Raw genomic sequence first — 23279 nt, forward strand, 5'->3', positions numbered from 1 at the left:
TGTTTAGCGTACGGGATCAACCCGTGTGAGTGACACAGCTTTCCACCGGCGACATATTTCGCTCGGCGCGCATTCCGGTATACGCGGCAAAAGCGGCAGCCGATCAGCCTGCGATTGTTGTGCTAGCAACCGGGGAGGGAAAAAAAAAGAGGAAAGACGTTACTGCGATCTGTGTGCCGGCGGAATACGCATTTCTTCGACACTCCGTGCAACGAGCATAGGTCAAGAACGATGCCTGCTGCAAGCGCGCAGTATGCGACAGTGGGATTTTCCCCTGAGCTCGACTGGAGGGCACTGAAGTTCGTCGAACCCCTGCCTCGGCATCGGATATGCAGTGCCTGCGGCCTGGTGAGGAAGAGAACGGTCTGGCTACCGTGCACACACGTGTTATGCGAGTGCTGCTACGAGCAGTGCGGGCGGGATGGTTCGCATGCGTGTCCACTGGACGGCAACCACTACGAGGAGGAGGACGTCGCTCTGGCGCACTTCCCTGCGGAAGAGCTGCTTCGGAGAGAGGTAAGCGAAGCAGATAAAACAGCCGAAATGTTTGTCCAAAGGAACTTTTCACTAGAACAGCGCTTTTTCAAATAGTTCATGATTTGTCGCCAGAGAATCATGTGTAAAGCGAAATTAATTTGTTTTTTGAGTTGGAAGAGGAGTTTAGATGCGACGAACATAGTTGGTCGAACATAGCGTTTAATGCACGTACTGCTTAGCCGCGGCAAGGTGAGACCTGCTTGCCTGTTTTCTTCGGTTTCTCTAAAATTACAGGGTTCTACGTAGAATGCTCACATTTCTCGCGTTCAGCTTCCTTGTTCCTTTCATATAACAGCAGACATTACACGGGAAACACCCAAAAAACTGGGAACGAAAGGGCGAAAGACGTGACTTGGTGCATTGAAATACACAATACACCCGACTTCCGGGACAAGCCGTCCAGCTTCCGGTGGCCTCACCCGCGCTCGTCTCGGAAAGCGGTAATGCGGCATCCAACCACCTAGTGGAGATCAGTGGGCGTAGACGCTGTGAGCGAAAGATAGCATGAGGCGGCGCACGAACCTTTGTAAAGGTGCAGAAGCTTCTACTTTTCGCTGAAGCCGTCTAGCGTCGCTGCAGAGCTGTGACGTCACCTCTTGCGTGAAAATGAGGAGGGGCGCGCGAGAGAAGAAAAATTCAGGGGGGCGCTTTGTGGGCCTAAAGCGCGGAGAGGCGAAAGCCGTAAGCGCGGTATTGTTGCTAGTGTCACTGATGTGTGGTTACTATGTTAAGCTTCGCCTCTGAGTATGGAACTCGATAGCGTCTTGCAGCCTGCCAGTGAGTCCTCAGAACGACATCGCCCATTCGGCTCTACGTCTTCGGTAAATTAGTCTTTGAGGAAAGGAACTGTATGTATCGCATATCTGCGTGAAGACTTGAACCTCGCATTAAGGGAAGGGAAGAAGATGGGAGTGAACGAAGACACCGTATTCACTAGACGCGCATTTGTTCATTCCAAACCATCGAGCTGGTATGGCGGATTTTTTACCGCGCTCGTCTCGCACTACGCCGGAGACCCTTGTTCGATTCCCCAACTCGACCAATTTCCTACTCGGTTTTATTTATTGATGTGGTCTGGCTAGAAAGCTTAATTAGAATAATTGGTTAATTAAGCAATGAACTAAACTCAGTCCCACTTAGTTGGAGGATGACTATGCGATACCTTTAATTGGTTGCATGGTTACTAGCCAAAGTATAATTTGCGCCGTTTGAAATTCGCGCACTTTGACGTCACGACCATTTCTACCAATTAAAAAGCGTGACATTTCTGTCTACAACACCTGCTTACAACGATGAGGCACTAAAGGCTTCCGGCTTTATAAATCCGCCATGAGGGAATGGTGGCATAGAGGTATCTGCTACAGCCAGCGTCGACGCTTCAGGGTACGCGATTGTTGCGACGCGCGTCTGTACTTTCACTCTTTCCTCTTATACCTTTCAACAGGTGCGGTGAGGTGCGTTTCCGAAGTGAACGCAAAGAACCATGGGAAAATCGTCTGTCAGCTACTTCCGGTTCCAAATTTTTCCCACGCTCTGCCTTCTGCATAGCAATTGCCATACATTCGTGTATCGATTATGCGCTACTCTATTTGTTCTGCGACATTGCGTATATTGCACAGCATCACTGTAAGATCAGCGCGTGCTGCGTATGAAATCGTCCTGAACGCGGAAAATGAAAATAACAAAAGTTATGTTTTTTCGTGGTTATAATATGTCAGCGTAGGCTGGCTGTTCTGCGTAAGCACCGCACGGCAGAGGGTAGCAGACGGCCTATGGCTTCAGCGTCGCGTTTCTGGCACAACGTTGTAAATGCCAACGCATGCCGCGCACACCTGTCACTACCGCCACTTAGCTTAAAGCACGTTTGATGTGTGCACTGTTCCAAGAGGGCAGTTATCCGCCTCCCCTATGGTTCAGGTTTCCACCGAGATGTGGACACCTCGCCCTCACCTCAAGCTACGTATATCCTGGTATAGCAGAGCTAAGCCACTGCAAATTTTGATTGCGAAATCAATACTACGCTAAGCTTTGAGCCTTCAGCGTGGCGCGGCGTTACTTACGGTTGACCTTTCGCGGAGTGACGTGATTCCAGCTGCGAAAAAAAGGGCCCCCAGCTCGATCCGTCTAAGGAGGGCGGCCGTAGTCACGGCGGTGAGCCTCGCGCTCCTCTCACCACTGGCGCTACAGTCGAGGTGACGTCATACCACCTGCGAAAAAAAGGACCCCCATCTCGATCTGTCGGCGGAGGGCGGCGGTAGTCACGGCGGTGAGCCTCGCGTTCCTCTCTCCATTGGCGCTAGAGCCAAGGTGACGTCATCATCATCAGCAGCAGCCTGACTACGCCCACTGCAGGACAAAGGCTTCTCCCATGTCTCTCCAATTAACCCTGTCCTGCGCCAGCCGCGGCCACCATATTGCCGCAAATTTTTTAATCTCATCCGCCTACCTAATTTTCTGCCGCCCCCTGCTACGTTTGCCTTCTCTTGGATCCAAATCCACTCCGTTACCCTAAAGGACCAGCGATTATCTTGCCTTCGCATTACATGCCCTGCACAAGCCCACTTCTTCCTCTTGATTTCAACTAGGATATCATTAACCGGCGTTTTTTCACTTACCTACTCCGCCCGCTTCCGATCTCTTAACGTTACATCTATCATTTTTTTTCCATACCTCGCTGCGTTGTCCTTAACTTAAGCTGAACCCTCTTTGTTAGCCTCCACGTTTCTGCCACATATGTGAGTACCGGTAAGATACACTTGTATACTTTTCTCTTGAGGGATATTGGTAAACTGCCATTCATGATCTGAGATAACCTGCCATATGCGCTCCACCCCATTCTTATTCTTCTAGTTATTTCCCTCTCATGATCTGGATCAGCTCGATCTGTCGGCGGAGGGCGGCGGTAGTCACGGCGGTGAGCCTCGCGCTCCTCTCACCAGTGGCGCTGCAGTCGAGGTGACGTCATACCAGCTGCGAAAAAATGGCCCCCCAGCTCGATCTGTAGGTGGAGGGCGGCGGTCATGGAGGAAGGAAAAGAAAAAGGGGAAGAGGCCCTTTCCACTCAATACACTGGGAGAAAAGTGTGAAGGAAATCACGTGGTTTTTTTCTCGATTGGGAGGCCATCTTGTCCCTGCAGCTTGGCGATGGCGTCGTAGTTGCTGTTTACAATCCGGGCGATAGCAGACGGCGTAGCATTTGCGATGCGGCGTATTCGTACTTTCCTCAACTGCTCGAGTTAGTTTTTTTCGTGCTCACAGGCTGACGTTGGCGCCGTTCACTCATATCTCAGGTGGAATTCGCTGGAAAACTCTCGTTGTTGCGTGCATTGATTTCAACGTGCTCGGCGACCACGATCGCACGGGCATTTCGTCTACTCAGTCACTGCTCGGAGCCGTCGGGAGACCGCCGCTGCATACGCGCTGTTCTTTCACCAGTGATTCAATACGGCGTGCGCTAGAGCGGTCGTCGGCCCATTGTGCGGACGTTTCGCGTCCTGTACGTGCAGTGTGTGTGTGCCATTCGCGCTCCCGTTCACATCGGCAGTGAAACCTCGTTGCTACCTATGCGTGTTCTTGCAACGCTCCATCGAATATCACTGATGTTGGTATAACTGTCATTTTCGTTTTTCGGCGATTGAGCTTGTTAGAACGGCGGTGGCCATGACATGGGCGGAAAGCGATATTGTAAAGGAAGCAGTTGCTCTCGCTTTACTCTTAGTATACAGAAACTTTGTTACATGCCCATTTGAAGCGTGTAACGTTTGAAGCGTGTAACGTTTGAAGCGTGTAACGTTTGAAGCGTGTAACGTTTGAAGCGTGTAACGTTTGAAGCGTGTAACGTTTGAAGCGTGTAACGTTTGAAGCGTGTAACGTTTGAAGCGTCTAGCGAGCTATTTGCTTCAGGGACGTGCCGGGCTCAAGTGTGTTCGTTCATATCGTGGCCAATTCTGTGTTTTTCGTTGCGCACTATGTTTAGACCGGTTTCCTGTAGCAGGTTTGCAATTACTTTTCTAGCTGATGTCATGGCCAAGAAGTGCGAGAAAGGCGAAGCTCTAACTGAATTTTGAGGCCTTTTCGCACATGTGTTTATTGTGTCCATGTCCTGTAATAGTGTTGTTTGTCGTAAAAAGTACTTAGTGAAATGAGGATCCACACGTGCGCTGAATTTCATTGTTGCCTGTGGTAATTGTGTTCAGGAAAGTAAAAACAGCGCTAAATTTTACACAAACCACACAGAAAGACGGACAGCGCCCGTCCTGTCAGTCTTTCTGTGTGGTTTGTGTAGAATATAGTGCTGTTTTTACTTTCCTGAACACAATATCACACCAACTAGGCCAGGAAAAATGCCTGCGGTTATGTTGAAGAATAATAATTTGATGCATTCATTACGGGCAATAGATCGACATTCATTGCCTGTATTGTCCATCACAAGTAAAGTGTGCTACTATGCCATGACATTACAAGCTAGTATTCCACCAAGTACAGAAAAGCGGAGCGTACAGCTGCAGCTCTGCACATTAAATATCAAACATAGCATTGAAATGAGGCACAACACCATGAAACTTATACTGCAGCCACTGGGTACTCCTAAACTTCTAGAAGTCTGAGAAGCTACGGTCATATACCGGGTGTCCAAGCTAAATGTAACCAAACTTTTAAAAAAGGCGAAGTGTCCTAGTCCATTTAAAGACTCAGGGTTGTTCATAGTCGCATGGCGTACTTTTGAGTATTTTTTTTCGCTTTTCAAAGTTACTTAATTAGTTAAGTTTAATTAGCTAACTTTTTAATTATTAACTTCAGGAAGAAAGTGTCAATGCAAAAGTTCTAGATGACCTCGAAAAACCGCTAGTAGTGCTGTTTCCGTTCCGGTCTTAGCGATCATAACATAGTGTTGTTCAACTTTTCAGTTCGCATCACTCCACGACAACGCTCAGTGAAATACATACGCGACTACAAAAAAGCCAAATTTTCTAAAATCAATGAAGAACTAGCCAAATTTCTTCTCCACTTCGAAAAGACTGCCTCTTTCAGGTCTATTGATGATAATTGGTCCATGTATAGAGATAAAATTACCTCTTTAACTGAATTTTATGTACCCCTCGTTTGCATTCGTGGTGATGCCGGAAAACCGTGGTTTACCTGTGCAATAAGTCTGTGCAATAAGAAAAAACGATTATTTAGAGAAGCTAAGGGCTCCAACTTAGCGTCTAAATGGGAAAAATATTTTAGCTGCCTGCGAAATTACACCAAGTTGCTTAAGAGCACTAAACAAAACTTTTACAGCAATGACCTACTCGATATCCTTCGAAACAACCCAAAAAAGTTCTGGACTATTTTAACTCCAGGTCGTAGCGGTTCGCATAATATATCTTTATTAGATCAAGATGGTTGTCATTTTCCAAATGAGCTTTGCTCGGACGTAATGAATGCGTACTTCTCATCTGTTTTCACCCACGAACCAGCCGTAAACATTCCTACATCACAGAGCCTAAATGTATCTGAAATGCCACCTGTTAGTATCTCAGCCGAAGGAATATGTAAACTTATTGAAGATTTAAGGGCATCAAGTGCTCCTGGGCCCGACAACATTTCTGCGAAAATTCTTAAATGTACCAAAGTAATATCCAGCCACTTCCTGCAAATTATTTTCACGCAATCTATTTCTAGTGGCCAAATCCCGTCTGAGTGGAAGATTAGCCGAGTCGTGCCTTGCTTTAAGGCAGGAAACCGCTCTGATCCATCAAATTATCGTCCCATCTCGCTAACATGCATTGCGTGTAAACTACTTGAACATATTATTTACTCCCAAGTAGCTAATCACCTCGATAGAAATTATTTGTTCTTTCCAAACCAACACGGATTCCGTTCTGGCTACTCATGTGAAACTCAACTTTTTGAATTTACGACTGACCTCCACCTAAACCTTGACTCCTTGTTTCAAACAGATATCATCTACCTCGATTTTTCTAAAGCTTTCGACCGAGTTCCCCACCAGCGCCTCTTGGCTAAACTTTCCTCCCTTTCACTGCAGCCGCTGATATTATCATGGATTCGCAGTTTCCTAACTAATCGTTCGCAATACACCGTCATCGACAACCATCCTTCTACCGTTACTAAAGTTACCTCCGGAGTGCCTCAGGGCTCAGTTCTTGGGCCGCTCCTGTTTCTTGTCTTTATCAATGACCTTCCTGCTGGCATTTCATCATCCATCCGTTTGTTCGCAGATGATTGCGTTCTTTACCGCCGTGTTAGCACTACGAACGACCAGTCACTGCTGGAGGATGACCTGAACTTGATACAAAGTTGGTGCTCTACCTGGCTCATGAAATTGAACGAAACTAAATGCAAGTTTATGCACGTGTCCCGTAAACGATCTAACCTGCACTTTTCATACTCGCTAAATAGGACCGCGCTATCTGAAGTTGAATCCTACAGATACCTCGGCATAAAAATAACAAGTGATCTTAACTGGTCGAAGCACATTACGTCCCTGGCTGCTAGCGTTTCTAAATCACTAGGATTCATCAGACGATCGCTCACATTTTCTCCCCCTAAGGTTAGACTAATCGCATACGAAACTTTCATCCGCACTAAACTTGAATATGCATCGAGCATTTGGAATCCCCATCAAAAGTATTTAGCACATATGTTAGAGGCTATTCAAAATCGAACTGCTCGGTTTATAACATCAAATTATGATTCTTGGTCGAGTGTTACTAATATCAAATCCTCCGTTGGTTTACCTTCCTTGGCATCCCGTCGTAAGATAGCAAGGCTCTGTCTATTTCATAAACTTTATTATAATTTTCCCCAACTGCGTGAGAGCCTAACTTTGCCCCCTTTAAGATCATCGCGACGTTTGTTTAACTGCCGTAGTATTTAACGCATTCATGGTTCAACCAATGCGTTCAATTCCTCGTTCTTGCCAGCTGCCATAGCCGAGTGGAATGTCCTTCCTGACAGTGTTGTGAATGAAGTTAATTCCCTAAAATTTAAACAGATGTTAATTGATTTATTCCCCAAATGATTCCTGTTGAAGGCCCTTTTTCTTTTTCTTTTCTTTTTCTTGTGTTTACCTACTTACTCGCTTGTTTTTCTTTTGAAGTGTTCACAGCTGTATCTACATGTGTCTAAGTTCATGTTCCAACTTTGTTCTTTGTGACTTGATTACTCTTCGACCCCCCCCCCCCCCCTCCTTATGTAATGCCCCCTGGGGCCCTTAAGGGTAAATAAATGATGGTGATGATGATGTAGCTTCACTTATTGGCCTTAGAAAAGAGTCACGTGACCAGCTGCTCGCTTACTTCTCTGCCCCAATGTGCACCCAACAACACCAACAACACCAACAACAAAATAGTGCAGAATTTTTCTTATCCTAACTGCTGCAGCAGAAGGCACTGTTGACACTGTCAGCTTCCAAAACACATGCAATGGAGGCAGATTGCAACATTCAGCAACAAGAGCTGCAATAAAAGGCAGGTTGAACACTAAGGTGGGGTGTGGCCATGCATGGCAGCAGTGTTCACTGCTGAATCGAAAGCAGACACGTGCACACTTCAGCGACAAAGATTCATTAAAATATTTGTCTTAGCTACTAGCTCATTTCATGGCCTTTACGTTTTTCATATCAGTGGCATGCACTGCTTTGCTGGTTTCGGACTGATTTAGTTGTAGACTTTGCGTATTATTTTTTTTACTTAGTAAATACGCAAAAACATGGAAGCATTGGTATCAGTTAACATGATTTCTAAGACATACAAATATACATTCTTTCATTTTAAAGAATTTTACTGTTCTAGACACTGAACTTTATCCAATGCACAATGGCATTCTCAATGGCAATGTAGTTATTCTTGCGTTTGATCGCTCCGCAAATTCTGAGGAGGCCGCGCTGCAACACGAGCCCCCCCCCCCCCCCCCCCCCAAACAAAATTTCTGGCTACACCACTGCCAGGGAGGCTTATAGTCTCCGCCATCAGAAAACGAAAAACATAGAAAAAAGTGGCGAGGGATAATGCATGTCAAGATGGGTCACCGCAGTAATTGAAAGCCAAGGTCACTTCCTGCGCTTGCAGGAGTTGAGATTTTTTCCCGGCTGCTACTAATTGTGACCAGGGTCGAGCAGTTGGAGACGGCACGAATACGACGCAGTACGAAGCAGTCACTGGAAGTAGCCGCCTGTATCACACGGGTATTTCCGCTTTAACTTTTCCGCTGACGAACACCAGCATAGGGCACACTGAACGGGCAAGTAGCCGAGCACCACTAGCGCGGGGGCCTGTTCCCATGCGGTAGCACGCTCCTTCGTTGGCTTTGAAACGCGCGCATAATAGGCCCGGCGGCGAAATGTAAACACGAGCCCGCCTGGACAAGATGGCGCCGAGCTTGTTTCCGGCTTCACAAAATGTCACGTGATGGCCTCTCGTCTAAATTTTCCTTCCTCCAAACCGGTGGTAGTCACGGCGGTGAGCCTCGCGCTCCTCTCAACAGTGGCGCTACAGTCGAGGTGACGTCATACCAGCTGCATAAAAAAGGGCCCCCAGCTCGATCCGTCGGCGGAGCGCGGCGGTAGTCACGGCGGTGAGCCTCGCGCTCCTCTCACCAGTGGCGCTACGGTCGAGGTGACGTCATACGAGCTGCATAAAAAAGGGCTCCCAGCTAGATCCGTCGGCGTAGCGGGGCGGGTAGTCACAGTGGATCTTTCTCACTGTGTACAAAGATACTTTGCCATGCCGTCTACTGCCAATCAGAAGAAGGCAGCTCGCCAGTGTGAAGCCAGGAAGAACGAGCTTTCGCAACCTACCGGGCTTAACCAAAGTAAGCCTCTGCCAATTTTTTGTAGCAACGTACGTAGGTAGTCGTTTTATTGCGAAAGCAATACTACGCTCATGAACGGCCTTTGCGCAGCGGCGGCCGGTAGCCACGCGTGACCTTGTGAGGAAGTAACACTGTAGGTGGAATTTCCGCATCAAAATTCATTAGTTAAAGAAAAGAAATAAACGAGGTGGATTTTGCAGGAAAGGAAACTTTAATTTTAAGCATTGAAACGAAACGGGAAAAAGAAAACATAGAACAAGGAGGCAAAAGAAAAGGAAAACAAAACACTGGCGAGAAGAGAGTCAAAAAAGGAGAATCACACTTAAATTTATTTGTCTCCCAGTGATGAGCCTGGTGCGTCGAGCGAGGAGGCGTGGCTGGGCGACGGGGCAGTGTTTAGGCTCGTTTCGGGTTCCCTTCGTTGACACCCGTTTGGAGGCGTTCTCTACGGCGGCCTCAACGCTGCCGTAGAAAATAGTCAGCGTCTGTGTGCTCCGGCACGGCCCCCAGGTCAGGTAGCCCGGGTATGCAGCGCAGATGTCAGAGGCGACCCGTCCTGAGAAGCTGTCGGCTGGGAGGGGAGAGATGCGCCTAGGTCTGATGGCTGAGGCACCCGACTACGGCTGTCCGGGTCTGGTCACCCGCACGTCTGCAGCCGGGGCCCAAGCCTGGGAACTCGGGGAGCCAGCAGAACACGTCCACCTCTGTCGCCGACCGCCGTCTTCCTCTTCTCGCCCGCACGTTCTCTCTGCCACATATTCCCTACCTTTTCTTCATCGTCCGCCTCCCGTGCGTCTTGTGTCGCCGCAGTGTGGCGCTGGCTCCTTACAGACCTGTAGACGCGGCGCATAGCGTTCCTTCAGTTGTAGGCGCTGCACTTTTGCTTTCGCAACCTACCAGGCTAGAGCTAAGCCCCCGCAAATTTTTCAATTTTTCATATGTAGAATAAATCCTCAAAAATCAGAAGCCATTCTGTTTGCTTCAAAAAACAAACCAGTAAGTTTGATTGGCGGGCTTCGCTTGGGCAGCTGTACAATCGATATAGTAAAAGAGCACAAGGTTTTAGGAGTGGTACTATCGCACTTATGACTTGGGATGCGCATATACAGCAACTGGTGAAAAAACTCTCTTCCGCTGTTGGCTTAGTACGTCGATCTCGAGATATTTTTCCGACTAACATTAAACTTCAAGTTTTTCACTCCGTCTTTCGGTCGCACATTATTTTGGGCCACGACTACCAAAAAAAAAACATAACTCTACTACACAGGCTCGAAAAGAAAGCTGTTCATTGCATTGCTAATGTTTCATACTTTCACCACACTCATGACCTCTTTAATCAGTTCAAGTTGGTCAGTATACAACAGATTTACGATTACCGTCTACTGTACCTGCTGTACTTCTCTAGTTTATCTTACCAGCAGTTCCTGAAGGAGCTGTGTACTCTTACTTTGCAAACTGGCACCTATCGAACCAGGTCGTCTGAGGAATGGTTTGTACCGCGCCCACGCACTAATTACCTTCTGCAAACATTAACGTACAACGTACCATTTCTATTAAACAAGATTAAAACACAATTTTCAAGTTCCATTGCCCTAACGCGCACAACTTTGCGCAGCATGTTTGTTTCTGGGCAATTTTCTAAGACTGCGTTATGATTTTGAGTGGTAATTGTGAAATTGGCCACACAGAGTGAGTGTGTGTTTGCCTTCTCATGGGGATCTCACGTGTAAAACGCTTTATGGTACTAATTTTATTCGTTTATTGCGTAGTTTTATTGTAGTGCACATTGTTCTTTTGTGGCGTAGTTAAGTTGATAAATGAAGTCCGTGTATTCCATTACAATATTCACTTGCATTTTAACTATTGTACACACTAAGTAGGGCACTGTATGTATTCTTTGTCATATTTATTCGTATTTGAATTATTGTAGTGCATATGATGTGTTGTGTTGTGTTGCACATTTCATTTGTATTTTAATTATTGTAGTGCATATGAAGTCGCTGCTGCCAAAATGGTTCCCTGATCTAGTCAAGCTGTCCTCACAGCTTTTTGTCACGGAAGCCGTCAACATTGTATCAATGTTGAAAATAAATTTGATTTGATGTGATTTGAAAAAGTTAATTTGTTTATCACGACAAATTATTCAAATCGGACGAGCTAAAAAAGTAGTGCTGTAACCTAAGATAAACCCCTATAACATCCATGCAGTTTCAGTTCTGAAGAACACTTAGGTTTTTCTGAAATCTTGGTCCAAGTTAGCTGGGACACTCTATATATGCTGCTCCGTCAACGCGTGGAACAGGCGTAGTGAAAGTTATAAATTGGTGCTAGCTTGCTTGAATTGCTCGCAGATATGTTACGAATGTTTATAGAGGAGGTCCAGTGTAAATTTAGCCAAGGGTTAAAAAATAAGACATTTGAGGTAGGCCAGGGAAACCGCTTACATACAGCTACCAGCAGGGTTGCGTATCCTAGGCCATTTTCTGTTCTGTAAGCAATTAATTAACCATCAGGCTGACTACACCCACTGCAGGGCAAAGGCCTCTCCCATGTCTCTCCAATTAACCCTGTTCCTTGCCAGTTGCGGCCACTGCATCCCCGCAAACTTCTTTATCTCATCCGCCCACCTAACTTACGGCCGTCCCCTGCTACGTTTGCCTTCTCTTCGAATTTACTCCGTTGACCTTAAGGACCAGCGGTTGTCTTGCCTTCGCATTACATGCCCTGCCCAAGTCCATTTCTTCCTCTTGATTTCGATTACAATGTCCTTAACCCGCGTTTGCTCTCTCACCCACTCCGCCATCTTCTGATCTCTTAACGTTAAACCTATCACTTTTCTTTCCATAGCTCGCTGCGTTGTCCTTAACTTAAGATGAACCCTCTTTGTTAGCCTCCACGTTTCTTAAGGTAATTTTTCTTAAGATTAAGATAATTTTTCTAAATGCGTAAATATGGACTTTATACAGCAGATGTGAATAGCAAAGTTGGAGAGCACCTTCAGAAACACCCATTCCATTTATTTGCGATAAAGAAAGCCTCACGTGTATCTTTTTTCCGAGCTGCAAAGAAAGGCCGGGAAATAAAGAAAAAGTCTCGTGACTAGCGCATTCGCTCACCACGATTGTGGTTTTCTCAACCGTGGCTTGAGAGAACGAAATCAGCTGCTGGTACGGCGCGACGACCTCATTGTTCTTGAAGGCCGATATGTCGATGGTGGTTGCTGCGCACGCGCGAGCAAGTGTGCTAGCGCGGGGGGGGAATTTGCACTTTCTACATTTCCTTCAATTTTTCATTGCAGGTCAAGTGCTGGAACGAAGACAACGGCTGCGAGGCAGTGCTGGCTGCTTCCATGGTGTCCGAGCATTTCCAGCGGGAATGTCGACACCACTCTGCGCGTTGCCCCAAGTGTTCGGCCTCGGTTCTGTGCAGCGATGTGTGCTCACACCTGAGATCGGAGTGTGCAGCACCGGCGACGCCTCTTGCTCCAGAATCTGGCCATCAGCCCAGCGACACGGAAGATACAGCACTTTCGACATCATTCCAACGAGTCATTCAGGAGCAAGCGGAGGAAATGAGAGAGCATCTTGGGCAGCTGGTTGCTGAGGTTCAAGTCCAAGGTGATAGACTGAACGAAATGTTTCACGGGATAAACACCTTTAAAGAAGCGCTCAGAGATGAATTTGCCCAAGCAACGAGAAAAATCCAGGAGAATGTGACAAGGAGTGTGCACGAATCCGCCAGTGGTAACGAGCAGTTGAAAGAGCACTTGATAACGCGTACTGATAATCTTTCGAGCAACCTAAACAAACTGGAAAAAATAGTTAAAGATGAGCTGACGACTGCAAAGAAACTGAGCTGTGGCAATTGCTCGCGAATTCTGGCATCAGTTCATCAAATGAAAGTTCAAACTCTGGATAATAGCGAGAGGACTCTGGACCGCATGAAGACATTGCTTGCAAGGGATGAACCACGAGGAGCGCATAGAATCTTCTATGTCAGAGGACTGAAATTGCTCGAAGAACAAGCGCTGAGAGAAGGCCTTGCTTTCTGCGAGAGCGATCCGATGTACATGTGTGGCTACTGCATGTCACCTGCAGTCTATTTGATAAAGGATGGCGAATCTGTGCGCCTGCATGCCGGTCTCCGCTTGCAGCAGGGTGACAACGACGGCGCTGTTGAGTGGCCATTCCAGCACAAAGTACGGCTGGGCGTAATAAACCCACAAGATAAGAGGCAGTATCTCGTTGAAATTAAGCCACCCCGTGGATATCCATCCATACAAAAGCCTACAACACGAAGCAACCAAGCATTTTTTTTCAATGATCCGTCGTTCAATGTTAGCACTCTAAGGCTCAACGGCGTCCTGGTCGATGACCAGCTTCAGATTAATTTTGAAGTGCTGCCGTGAGCCGCGCTGGAAGAAGTCGTGCGATGCAAGCCATTCCTTTCCCCGGGCATTGCTTTCAACAGTTTGTTGTCAATGCGTAGCGCATCCGGCGTGGACAACTTCTTCCGTCTATTAGATTTCGTCCCTGAAGTGCATGCGTTCAGTTGTCTTCTTTTCTTTTAGTCAGGTCTAATATGAAGAAATCGCATTAGTTGCAACTAAAACTTGTGGTGCATTGTCCTAAGCGCAGAGTGTTTATCTAGTTATTTGGTTAAGCAGACTTTCTCGCTTTATGTGTTTGACTGGGTAACTAATCTTCTGTAATTGGGTCCGCGTCAGCCACACAGGACCGAAAACAGAAAATGTTAGTCGGAAATGGTACTGAATGCTTATAAGGATAGATGGTGCGTAACGAAATAAACAGCTGGAATGCTTCAAAACACTGCGTTTTACTTTTGCAATGATCTTGAGGAAATGAGTTCAGAATAAAAAGTAAATTCACGTTGTGAATTCATTCTTTAGTGTTTGGTCTTTGGTTTACTACGTGTTTAAGCCTCGGTATTCTGGAAAGCGCAACTTAGCAGGAGGTAAACAACCGCTGGTTACCTGTTCGGGTGACGAAAATAATAAAAAGCATTGATTTGACGTGTTGCAATCTTCATTTTTTTTCGGATCTAGTCTTTGTGGATGAGCCTGTCACAGTGGAGATATAACATAGACACGTGTATGATTTATCGAAGGATGCGAACATTCGTGTCTCAAAAAATTTGGCCGGAAGTGGAGCTTTAAAAGCACTTCTCATTATATCGCGTGTTGCGTAAATCAGAGAAAATCGAAAAAAAATTCTTTCGGCCTAACCACACGTTTGTTCGGGCTCAACTTTCGCACAGAGGTTGCATTTGGCGGTCAGTTTTGTTTTATACCACATTTAGGTGGGGTACTTTCCTGATTCGATCAGAATTATTTGGAAATCCCCATCGTCTGCGGCGACGGGGAACCAAAACTGAAAGGCTTCTCAGCAGTGGTACCCGTAGCGCCATCTCGTACCAACCGGAGAAACCCAGCTGTGCTTAATTGGTGAGCAAATCATCTTTGCTTGGTGCTGTCTGCTGCGAAGCAGCGCAGGGCATCACCGAAAATGCGGTCGTACAGCGATCAAGAGAAGGCCATGGCCGTGAGTTGAATGCGAGTCCAAGTCCTCCTACGCCGCCCTCCCCGGTAGAGGGCTCGTTTCTCCGGTAAGTGCGAGATGGCGCCACGGGTACCAGTGCTGCGAAGCCTTTGTTTTGGTTTCCCGTCGCCGCAGACAATGGGAATTCCCAAATAATTCTCACCGCATCAGGCAAGTGCGCCACCTAAATGTGGTATAAAACAAAACTGACCGCCAAATGTAACCTCTGTGCAAAATTTGAGCCCGAACAAACGTGCGGTTAGGCCGAGAGAATTTTTTTCGGTTTTCTCTGATTTACGCAACAGTCGGTATAGACCAGATTTTTGAGCCTCTCCTGGGCGCGGCCATTTTGCACCGACTGGCGCGCCGCGGTGCGGGCGTTTCTTTGGGGACTGCGGGGCTGCGGCAGTTCCGCGGCCGCGCCTGCATATAGCCGCGCTTCGGGCGCTAAAAAAACATTGTCGAGCATACTTCCGCTGCGTGGCTGTGTTGCAGGAAGTATTTACGTTATCAAAGCGATAACATTGACGCGTTTTAATGACATTTAGTTTGACATTCAGGTTAATTGTGCCGGCGCTTAGAAAGCGCTCGTGCTTAATCGAATTCCGTCTTGGTGCTCCACCGCAAAGAAACTTTTTATTCAATATCAAGAATTAGTTGTGCGGCTAGTATGCAGTTCCAATTCCCATGCACTCTTATTCCTTCCTGCCGGCCATAAAGCCCCCCCCCCCCTTCCACAAATGGCTTTCTTGTCGCCGCGCCAGTTTATCAACAAATTACCGCTGTGAGCTCAACTGAGTCGCAGCGCCAACAGAAAACAAATTTTGTCATGGTTTTGCAACCTTGTGCATAAAAACGTACTTTCGCTTAATTTATAAAAGCTTGAATAGATATGAGCAGCTAATCCAGCTTTCACTAATTCTGAGGTCCGAAGTCACGTTATGTTATTCAGGAGCTCTTGCCGCGCGTGAGAGCGTTGCGTAGGCGTTTGGCTAAGTGTGGAAAATGTAATGAAATCGCGCATATTTTCCTATGAATAATGTAGATACCGCACCGCTGCGGTGGCTCAGTGGTTACGGCTCTCTGCTCTGGCCCAAAAGACGCGGGTTAGATCCCGGCCGCGGCGGCCGAATTTCCAAGGAGGCGAAATTCTAGAGGCCCGTGTACTGTGCGATGTCAGTGCACGTTAAAGAACCCCAGGTGGTCGAAATTTCCGGAGCCCTTCACTACGGCGTCCCTCATAGCCTGAGTCGCTTTGGAACGTAAAACCTTAATAAACCAAACCAAGCTAAGGTAGATACCAACAGCAGAAAGATACTATAGATAAACCTTTACCCCCCAGATACCTCTGACATGTGTGCGGAAAAAGCAGCTGAAATCGGTAGCGGTCGTGCTTACAATCCTGTGCATGAAATGTTCTGAATGGGAACAAGAGCAAGCTCAGCGCAAGGATGCTGAACACGTACTGGTGATCGAAAACACGCGCTCCGTCGGGACAACTTTCAGTCTGCAGCTCGCCTATCCAGTTACTACTCCACTGAGTCAAGTCAATAGATCTACATTCTAATGCATATTATCATAGATGATATCGCACGTAAAAGGCGACAACAAACGACACGACAGCGCAGAAATCTGCTTCGAAGTGCCGGTTTCCAGTCCGTACACTACCTGGTCGACTACCCTCGGATGTCACGTTAACGAGTAACTGCGCACAAGATAACCGCAGCACTGTCTGGAAGAGGGCAAATGTGAGTAGTGACGCACAGCACACACCCTCATACGTTAGCTGATGGAGCACAAAACGGCAGAAGCGAACACGTAAACATGCGTTCTATGCGCGGCGCCGGCGCGACCCGCAGTCCCTCGGGCCGCGCGCGCCGACAGATGGCGACTGGCGTCGAGAGTAGGCGCGCGTCCGCAGCCTGCGTGCGAGGGTAAAAAAATCTGGTCTATTGAGCGCCTAATATTCCGGTCAGTGTTCAGTTTGTCATGGTGGTCCGATAGACCAAGACGCCTACAGCAAGGGAGCTTATTTTTAGCGTTGCCCCGAATCCTGGCGGCACCTTCATTTTTTTCGAGCAGCTCTTAGTTCAACTTTCAACAAGTAGTTCGATCATGCCCAGTGGGAACGAAGAACGCTTTATTGCTTTATAGTTATTGTTTGGTTTTGCACAATGTTTTCGAAAAAAATACGACAAAATTAATCTCAGAAAAAAATGACAGTTGTTCGATTAATAGTTGCGCAGATATCGTTACTCTTTTGACGTTATGGTCAAGATATAAGGATCACTCCATGCCAAAACGATCAGGAAGTTGCGCCCTGCCTTTCCGATATTAAGGAAATACGTGAGAAGTCAGCACAACATGCGCAATGTTGTCCTGCTGTATATTTGCCGGAAAAAACTTTATTCGTGAGGGGAGCGCTGTTTGAACATTTTAAAATGGCGCGAAACAAAGCACTGCTCAGTAATTGAGAAAAAATAAAATTTTACAGCACCGCCTTAAATTTTTTTAATGACATTGCAAAGATTCTGGCTTTCTTCGTGAATCGAGTCATGCATCTTTATACACATTAAATATTTTTTAGAATATATGCAAATGTAAAATCTATACCATTTCGTTCTTTTGTAATTATGAAATAGCTCTCTGAAATTAGAAAACATGCGCTTTGCTTCCCTGGACGTCTGTTACCTGTAAAATTTATTACAACTGATGAAACTGAGTACGTCGAAGTAAAAATTCATACTCTAACAGCAGAAAAGTGAGCTTTGAACCAAGAACCCCCTTATATTTTAAGCTGAGGTGGTCCAGGTTAAAAAGAAACGTGGCGGTTTCAAAAGAAATTTTTAAAGCGAGAAACATTTAAAGCGAGAAACAAAACCACTTTAGTTCGCCGTCTCCGCAGTCTTGCATCTTTAAAGGTGAAGCTAAAGAAACCGTAGATGTTGCTAACATCTGACTGGGACCTGTTCCTAGTGAAGAAATGCGATAGGCGAGGTCGTTTTTTCTTTTGAAGATTGAATTACCAACTTTGGAACTTAGGAGCCAAAAGCAGAAAACGAGGAAATTCAACGCGCTGAGTCACGTGGACCCCGACTAAGGTGGAGTAGCCGGCACGGCATCCATAACACCAATGCTTTATACAGGGTGTTTAAACTAAGACCTTACACAGTTTTGAAAAATGGGCTTTTGAGTCTGAAGAGCGCATTTTTCGGCACAGCATTGTCAGCGGTGTAGTGCATCAGAATGGACCTAATATGTGCTAACTATCAGGCAGCCTAGTATTGAATAGTTGACTTTCTAACTGTTACTGTCACGCTCCTTGATTGTATAGAAGCGTGTAGCCCACCGTAATCTTCAGATCAGTTCTTGGAATTTCGAAAACGTGGTTACCCAAGGCGCTGCGACCCTACAAATTTTGGCTCTTGCGACGAGCTATGTGCACTGGAGAGGTTGCTTTGCCTGCAAGCTTCTCGAAAACGCACTATTTTGACGCGATGTAGCCAAAATTTGTCAGGCCAAAACGTCGAGGGTAACAGCGCTTTCGAAATTTTATAAACTGTTGTGGATATAAATTACGGTGGGCTACATGCCCCTGAATAAATAAGAAGCCTAAATGTAATAGTTAAAGAGAAAACTATTCAATATTAGTTACGAAGCCTCGTAATTAGCACGTTTTAGTTTCATTCTAGTGCACTACACTGCTGACAGTGCTCTGGCGAAAAAAGCGCTCTTGTAACTCAAGATGTCTATATTTAAAAATTGTGTAGAGTTATAGGTAAAACACCGTGTATATGTCCGTATAATATCGCATAGATGGTGTGCCTCGGAGCGCACGTGACAAAACGCAGTCAGAACCTCTGCGGGAGGCAACGCCAAACCCGCTGGTGGCGACGGCCAGTTCAGTTTTCGATCCCATGGATGAACGATGATCCTCTTTAAATGTAAGTCAGTCTGCCGTTTCTGTGGATTCTGATGTGAGCGAGTGAGAAAATCATGTTATTCCGTAAGCAATACTGCGCCAAGTTTCGAGCCGTCGCGTGGGCCCCGTCAGTGGCCACGGTTGACCTTGAACAGCGTTGCTTCAGCCGCGCTCCAACAGAAGGCAGCGCCGTCGGCGCGACGCGCGGCAGCAGTGTCGAGCAGTTTGCTCTGTCTACGACAGATGGCGCCACTAGGAGGTCCGCCATAGGGTGCCTCGATGCCCGCCACTTCTGGGCTTCGAAGCTGGCGTTAGCAGCACTGGAGCGCAGTGCATCGACGGCATTCGAATGATATCGGTTAAGCAATTAGCCTCATTTCTACTCAGACCACATAAGCAAAAATAAAACCGAGTAGGAAATTGGTCGAGTTAGGGAATCGAACTAGGGTCACCGCAGTGAGAGACGAGCACTCTAACCACTCCGCCATGCCAGCTTTTTTTTTCTTTATTGACTCCACCATGCCAGCTCGATAGTTTGAAATAAACACAGGCGCGTCTAGTGAATACGGTGTCTTCGTTAACTCTCATCTTCCATCCTTCCCGTTACAGCGAGGTACAGGTGTCCACCGAGATATGCGAGACTGGTACATTTCCTTTCCTCAAAAACCAATTTATCGACGAGCAAGGCGTACAGCCGAACGGGCGATGGCGTTCTGCGGACTCCCTGGCAGCGTGGCGGAATGGTCACGGGACCAAATACGGCGGCGCCCATGCTCCCGCCCTGTTAAGTGTCTATAAATGCGCGCTTGCCTTGGCGTGAATGCTTTGCTATGTAATCCTCTAAGGGGAGGTGGGTGGATGGATGTAAACAACTTTATTACACAAAAACAAAATCTTCCAGGGTGGTCCCCTACTGGTCCACGTGTCCACGGGCTTGTGCTTCAGGTAAAGCCCGATCCACCAGCCATTTCTGGCCGGCAGGCTGAGCGGTCCGTAAAGCAGCCTCCCAGGAAGAATGAGTGGGATTGGGGATGGGGGTACTGCCTTTGGGGAAGGGCACTCCCAAAGGTAGTGGAAAAGTGTGGATCTGGGCACGCCACAGGTGCTACAAGCAGGAGGAAAGGTGGGGTGAAAGCATGAGAGGCGCGGAGGGAAATGAAGCAGCCTGTCTGTAACTGTGGCCATGTGGCGCTGGATAAGGGCGACAAGGTACTGTGGGGTGGTGGCAGTGTCATGCGGCTGAGTTTGTAAAGAGAAATGACAACGGCATGAAGAAGCGAGAAAACGACAACGTGCACAAGAGACGCCAGAACAGAGTGAAAAACGTCTTGTAAACCGTTGTGCTAAGGATGCAGCTCGGCGACAATGTTCTACCTCGCAGAGTGGTTCCACGTCATCGGTTACCGATGGATCTCGACACCTGACTGCTCAGGAATGCCGCAATGCTACCAGGCGACGGCAACGAGCACTACAGCGTTACAGCACTAAAATCTCAGCTTAATCTCCCAACACTGGCCTGTCGGCGTAAAATCGCCCGTCTTTCGCTGTATCATAAATTTTATCACACTTCGGATCATGAAACTGCCCCGATAACACGCGCTCATCGCTTTTCTCGTCATAGTCACCCTAACGCCGTCTACCCTGAACGGGCCCGCACCGAAACATATAAAATGTCATTTTTTCTTCGAACAGCCAATGACTGGAATGACCTTCCATCCGAAGTGGCGACCATCATCAATCGTGTTCTATTCAAAACCGCCATTGAAGACCATCTGTGTTCGTATTAACTTTTTTGTTTGCCCACCCCTCATGTAATGTCCCCTGTGGACGCTTAAACAATAAATAAATAAATAAATAAATAAATAAATAAATAAATAAATAATCGCCAGGAGAACGCGTGCAAACACTCGAAAAACAGCCGAAATGTTTCCCTGCAGCTGTAGTCCCGACTGCGGAGCAAGCGCAGTTGGAGCTACGGTCCACATCTTCTGGGCTTCCCCGTTGACATCCCTAAGCCAGGGCTATTGCTAAGTACTTTCGAGCAGAGGGATACTGCACTGCTCAGCTTTTAGCCGGCTGGCCAACGCAAGGACAATGAGCGAGCCACCGAGGTCATCGCGAGTGTCCTCTGACTGCCTAGCTTCAACCTCAAGTTACGTTTTTAAAAGCAATAAAGATTTTCTCCTCCTCCTCTCGCTTGAAGCAAAAATCATTTCGATTTAAACTTTTGAAATGAAAGGTGGTAAACTATTCCACTGACGCAGCGGTCCTTGTATTTTCATTTGAACGACTTCAGGGTGAAATATGCGGATGCTTACAGTTGAAAACGCACTTTTTCCTAACTTCGCGGTAATTTTATTTGACGCTTTAAGTTTCGTTTGTTGCAACATTTGGTGTAGTTAATAGTCATGTAGGGAAACAAAATGTCAATTTTTTAATTCCGGATAGCAAGTTTATATATTTTCATAAAGATATGACAAAATGGCAGAATTTTTACATCTCATTTACATTTCGAAAAATGTTTATACCGAACAAAAAAACTTCGCCTGAATCACATCAAAAGCCAAAATCTGTCACTGAACTATTTATGGAGTGTTGTCGAAAAAAATTAGATTTTATGATAAGTTATTCAGCGCTGATAAGCGTCTCAGGTTTTCGAATTCTCCCCAACTGCGCTCACATCAGGAGTAAACTATTTTCGGCAAAAACATTTAAGGCTTAGTTTACGACTTTCCAGTAAGTTTGGGCGTTTTTTTTTTTAAAGGTGCACTGAAGAGGATTCTGAACTTGTCTTTTTGCCGCGGGAACTCGATCTACACGTTCCTAGCATTCTTAGAAACTGCCACTTATTGCCCTCTGTGGCCGATTTCCCTAATTAAATCGAATTAACGTCCGGCTCCCGCCTTTATTTTTTTTAATTCTCCGCGTACGGTGGGCGGAGTCGACCAACGCGTGAAGTGCCTTTCAGCCAGCTCAGTGGAGCCTTTGCTTTCGCTTTATTTTGTTTTTTAGGTTTCCATGAATAAATAGTTTCATTCGCAGATAATATAGCCGCAAAATAAGCCCGCAGAAATAAAAATACGCGTGGAATGCCTGCTACTACGGACTACTACGTATTACTCCGCCGATGGCAGAGCGGCAAGCCGCCTCGGAACTGGGTGAAAGGCGCTCCACGCGTTGGTCGACTCCGCCCACCGTACGCGGGAGAATTAAAAAAAAAAGAAGGCGGGAGCCGGACGTTAATTCGATTTAATTATGGAAATCGGCCACACAGGGCAATAAATCGAAGTTTCTAAGAAAGCTCGGAACGTGTAGATCGAGTTCTCGCGGCAAAAAGACAAGTTCAGATTCCTCTTCATTGCACCTTTAACGAATCGGAGATGGTTCAGCGAAACATCTGGAACATTTGGCGTGAAATGACCTGAAAGCAAAGGCATGTAACTCGATTGGTAAAAGGCAAGCACAAAAGTAAAGCAATCATGGCCGCTTGAAACGACATGCCGGCGTGGACCATATACATTTCATAACAGGATTTTCGGGCCTTGCAAATTGGTTACCAGCTACACCGTTGTTAAGCTTTGTAGCGAAAGCTACATTACTATCGCTGGGACGCTTTTCTCCCTGAGCCTCCGAATAACTTTGAGACGACCTTGAGATGAGTCATGGTTAGTCTTGCTATGCACGTATACCTAACCATGTGCGGTCCACTTAGTGGGCCACCTTGGACCTTAAACTTCGACCACGACCTTTGGCCTTTGACATTGACATTTGATCTTTGACCGTGACGTTTGACACTAAACTTTGATATTGAACTTTGATCTTGAGCTTTGACATTGAATTCTGACATTGGAAGTTAGCGGCTCAGGCAGTAAGAAAGTCACGTGGTAATCACAATGTGTCACGTGATACAGTTCACAGTTGTGACATAAGGTACGGGGTATATATAACCAGAGGGGATATGTCTTAGCGCACGCAAGGCTACCCCCTTTTCCCCCGGTTAGCAGTAGAAGCGACTCGGACGTTCGAGAGAAATCGGCGTGGATGACTCATTTCCTCCGCGCACGCCGTGTTGATGAGCGGTGGTGGAGGGGAGAGGGAGCCACGCACACAGGCTAGGCTAGGCGCTCAGGGCGGTTTCCTTCTGCCCCGTTCGGCTCGCGCCGGCGAGACGCGACCGCGCAGCGCTGTTTTTGTTTCTTCGTTCCCAAAATTGCGCCGAATTTTGTGACATCCAGCAGACCATGTGCCAAGTGGAGCAACTCTGCATAACAGCACCGCGTTTCCAATAACCGGCAGAGCTCTTTGGCTTCCTGGTGCGAAGGAAGTGTCTGCGGAGGCGGCGGGCAGCAGGAGCTTACCAGTGGAAGGGTGGACAGAGCAACCACAGACCCGCTGATGACGAGGATACGGCCTGGATGTATGCGGGGAAGAAAAGGCTTCGGAGG

The 23279-nt window shown here is 46.9% G+C and overlaps 1 protein-coding gene across 1 annotated transcript; it reads left to right on the plus strand.

Annotated features, from left to right (window-relative positions):
* The first annotated feature begins 231 nt into the window (after positions 1-231).
* LOC149329437 (TNF receptor-associated factor 3-like) lies at positions 232-13791 on the plus strand. The gene is made up of 2 exons (XM_089559245.1): positions 232-516; positions 12653-13791. The coding sequence occupies exons 1-2, from the start codon at positions 232-234 to the stop codon at positions 13760-13762; spliced, it is 1395 nt and encodes a 464-aa protein (XP_089415371.1). The 3' UTR covers positions 13763-13791.
* The last annotated feature ends 9488 nt before the right edge of the window (positions 13792-23279 follow it).

Source organism: Amblyomma mixtum, chromosome 9 (assembly GCF_055824585.1).
Source record: "Amblyomma mixtum isolate Tamu chromosome 9, ASM5582458v1, whole genome shotgun sequence".
NCBI classification, from domain to species: Eukaryota; Metazoa; Arthropoda; class Arachnida; order Ixodida; family Ixodidae; genus Amblyomma; species Amblyomma mixtum.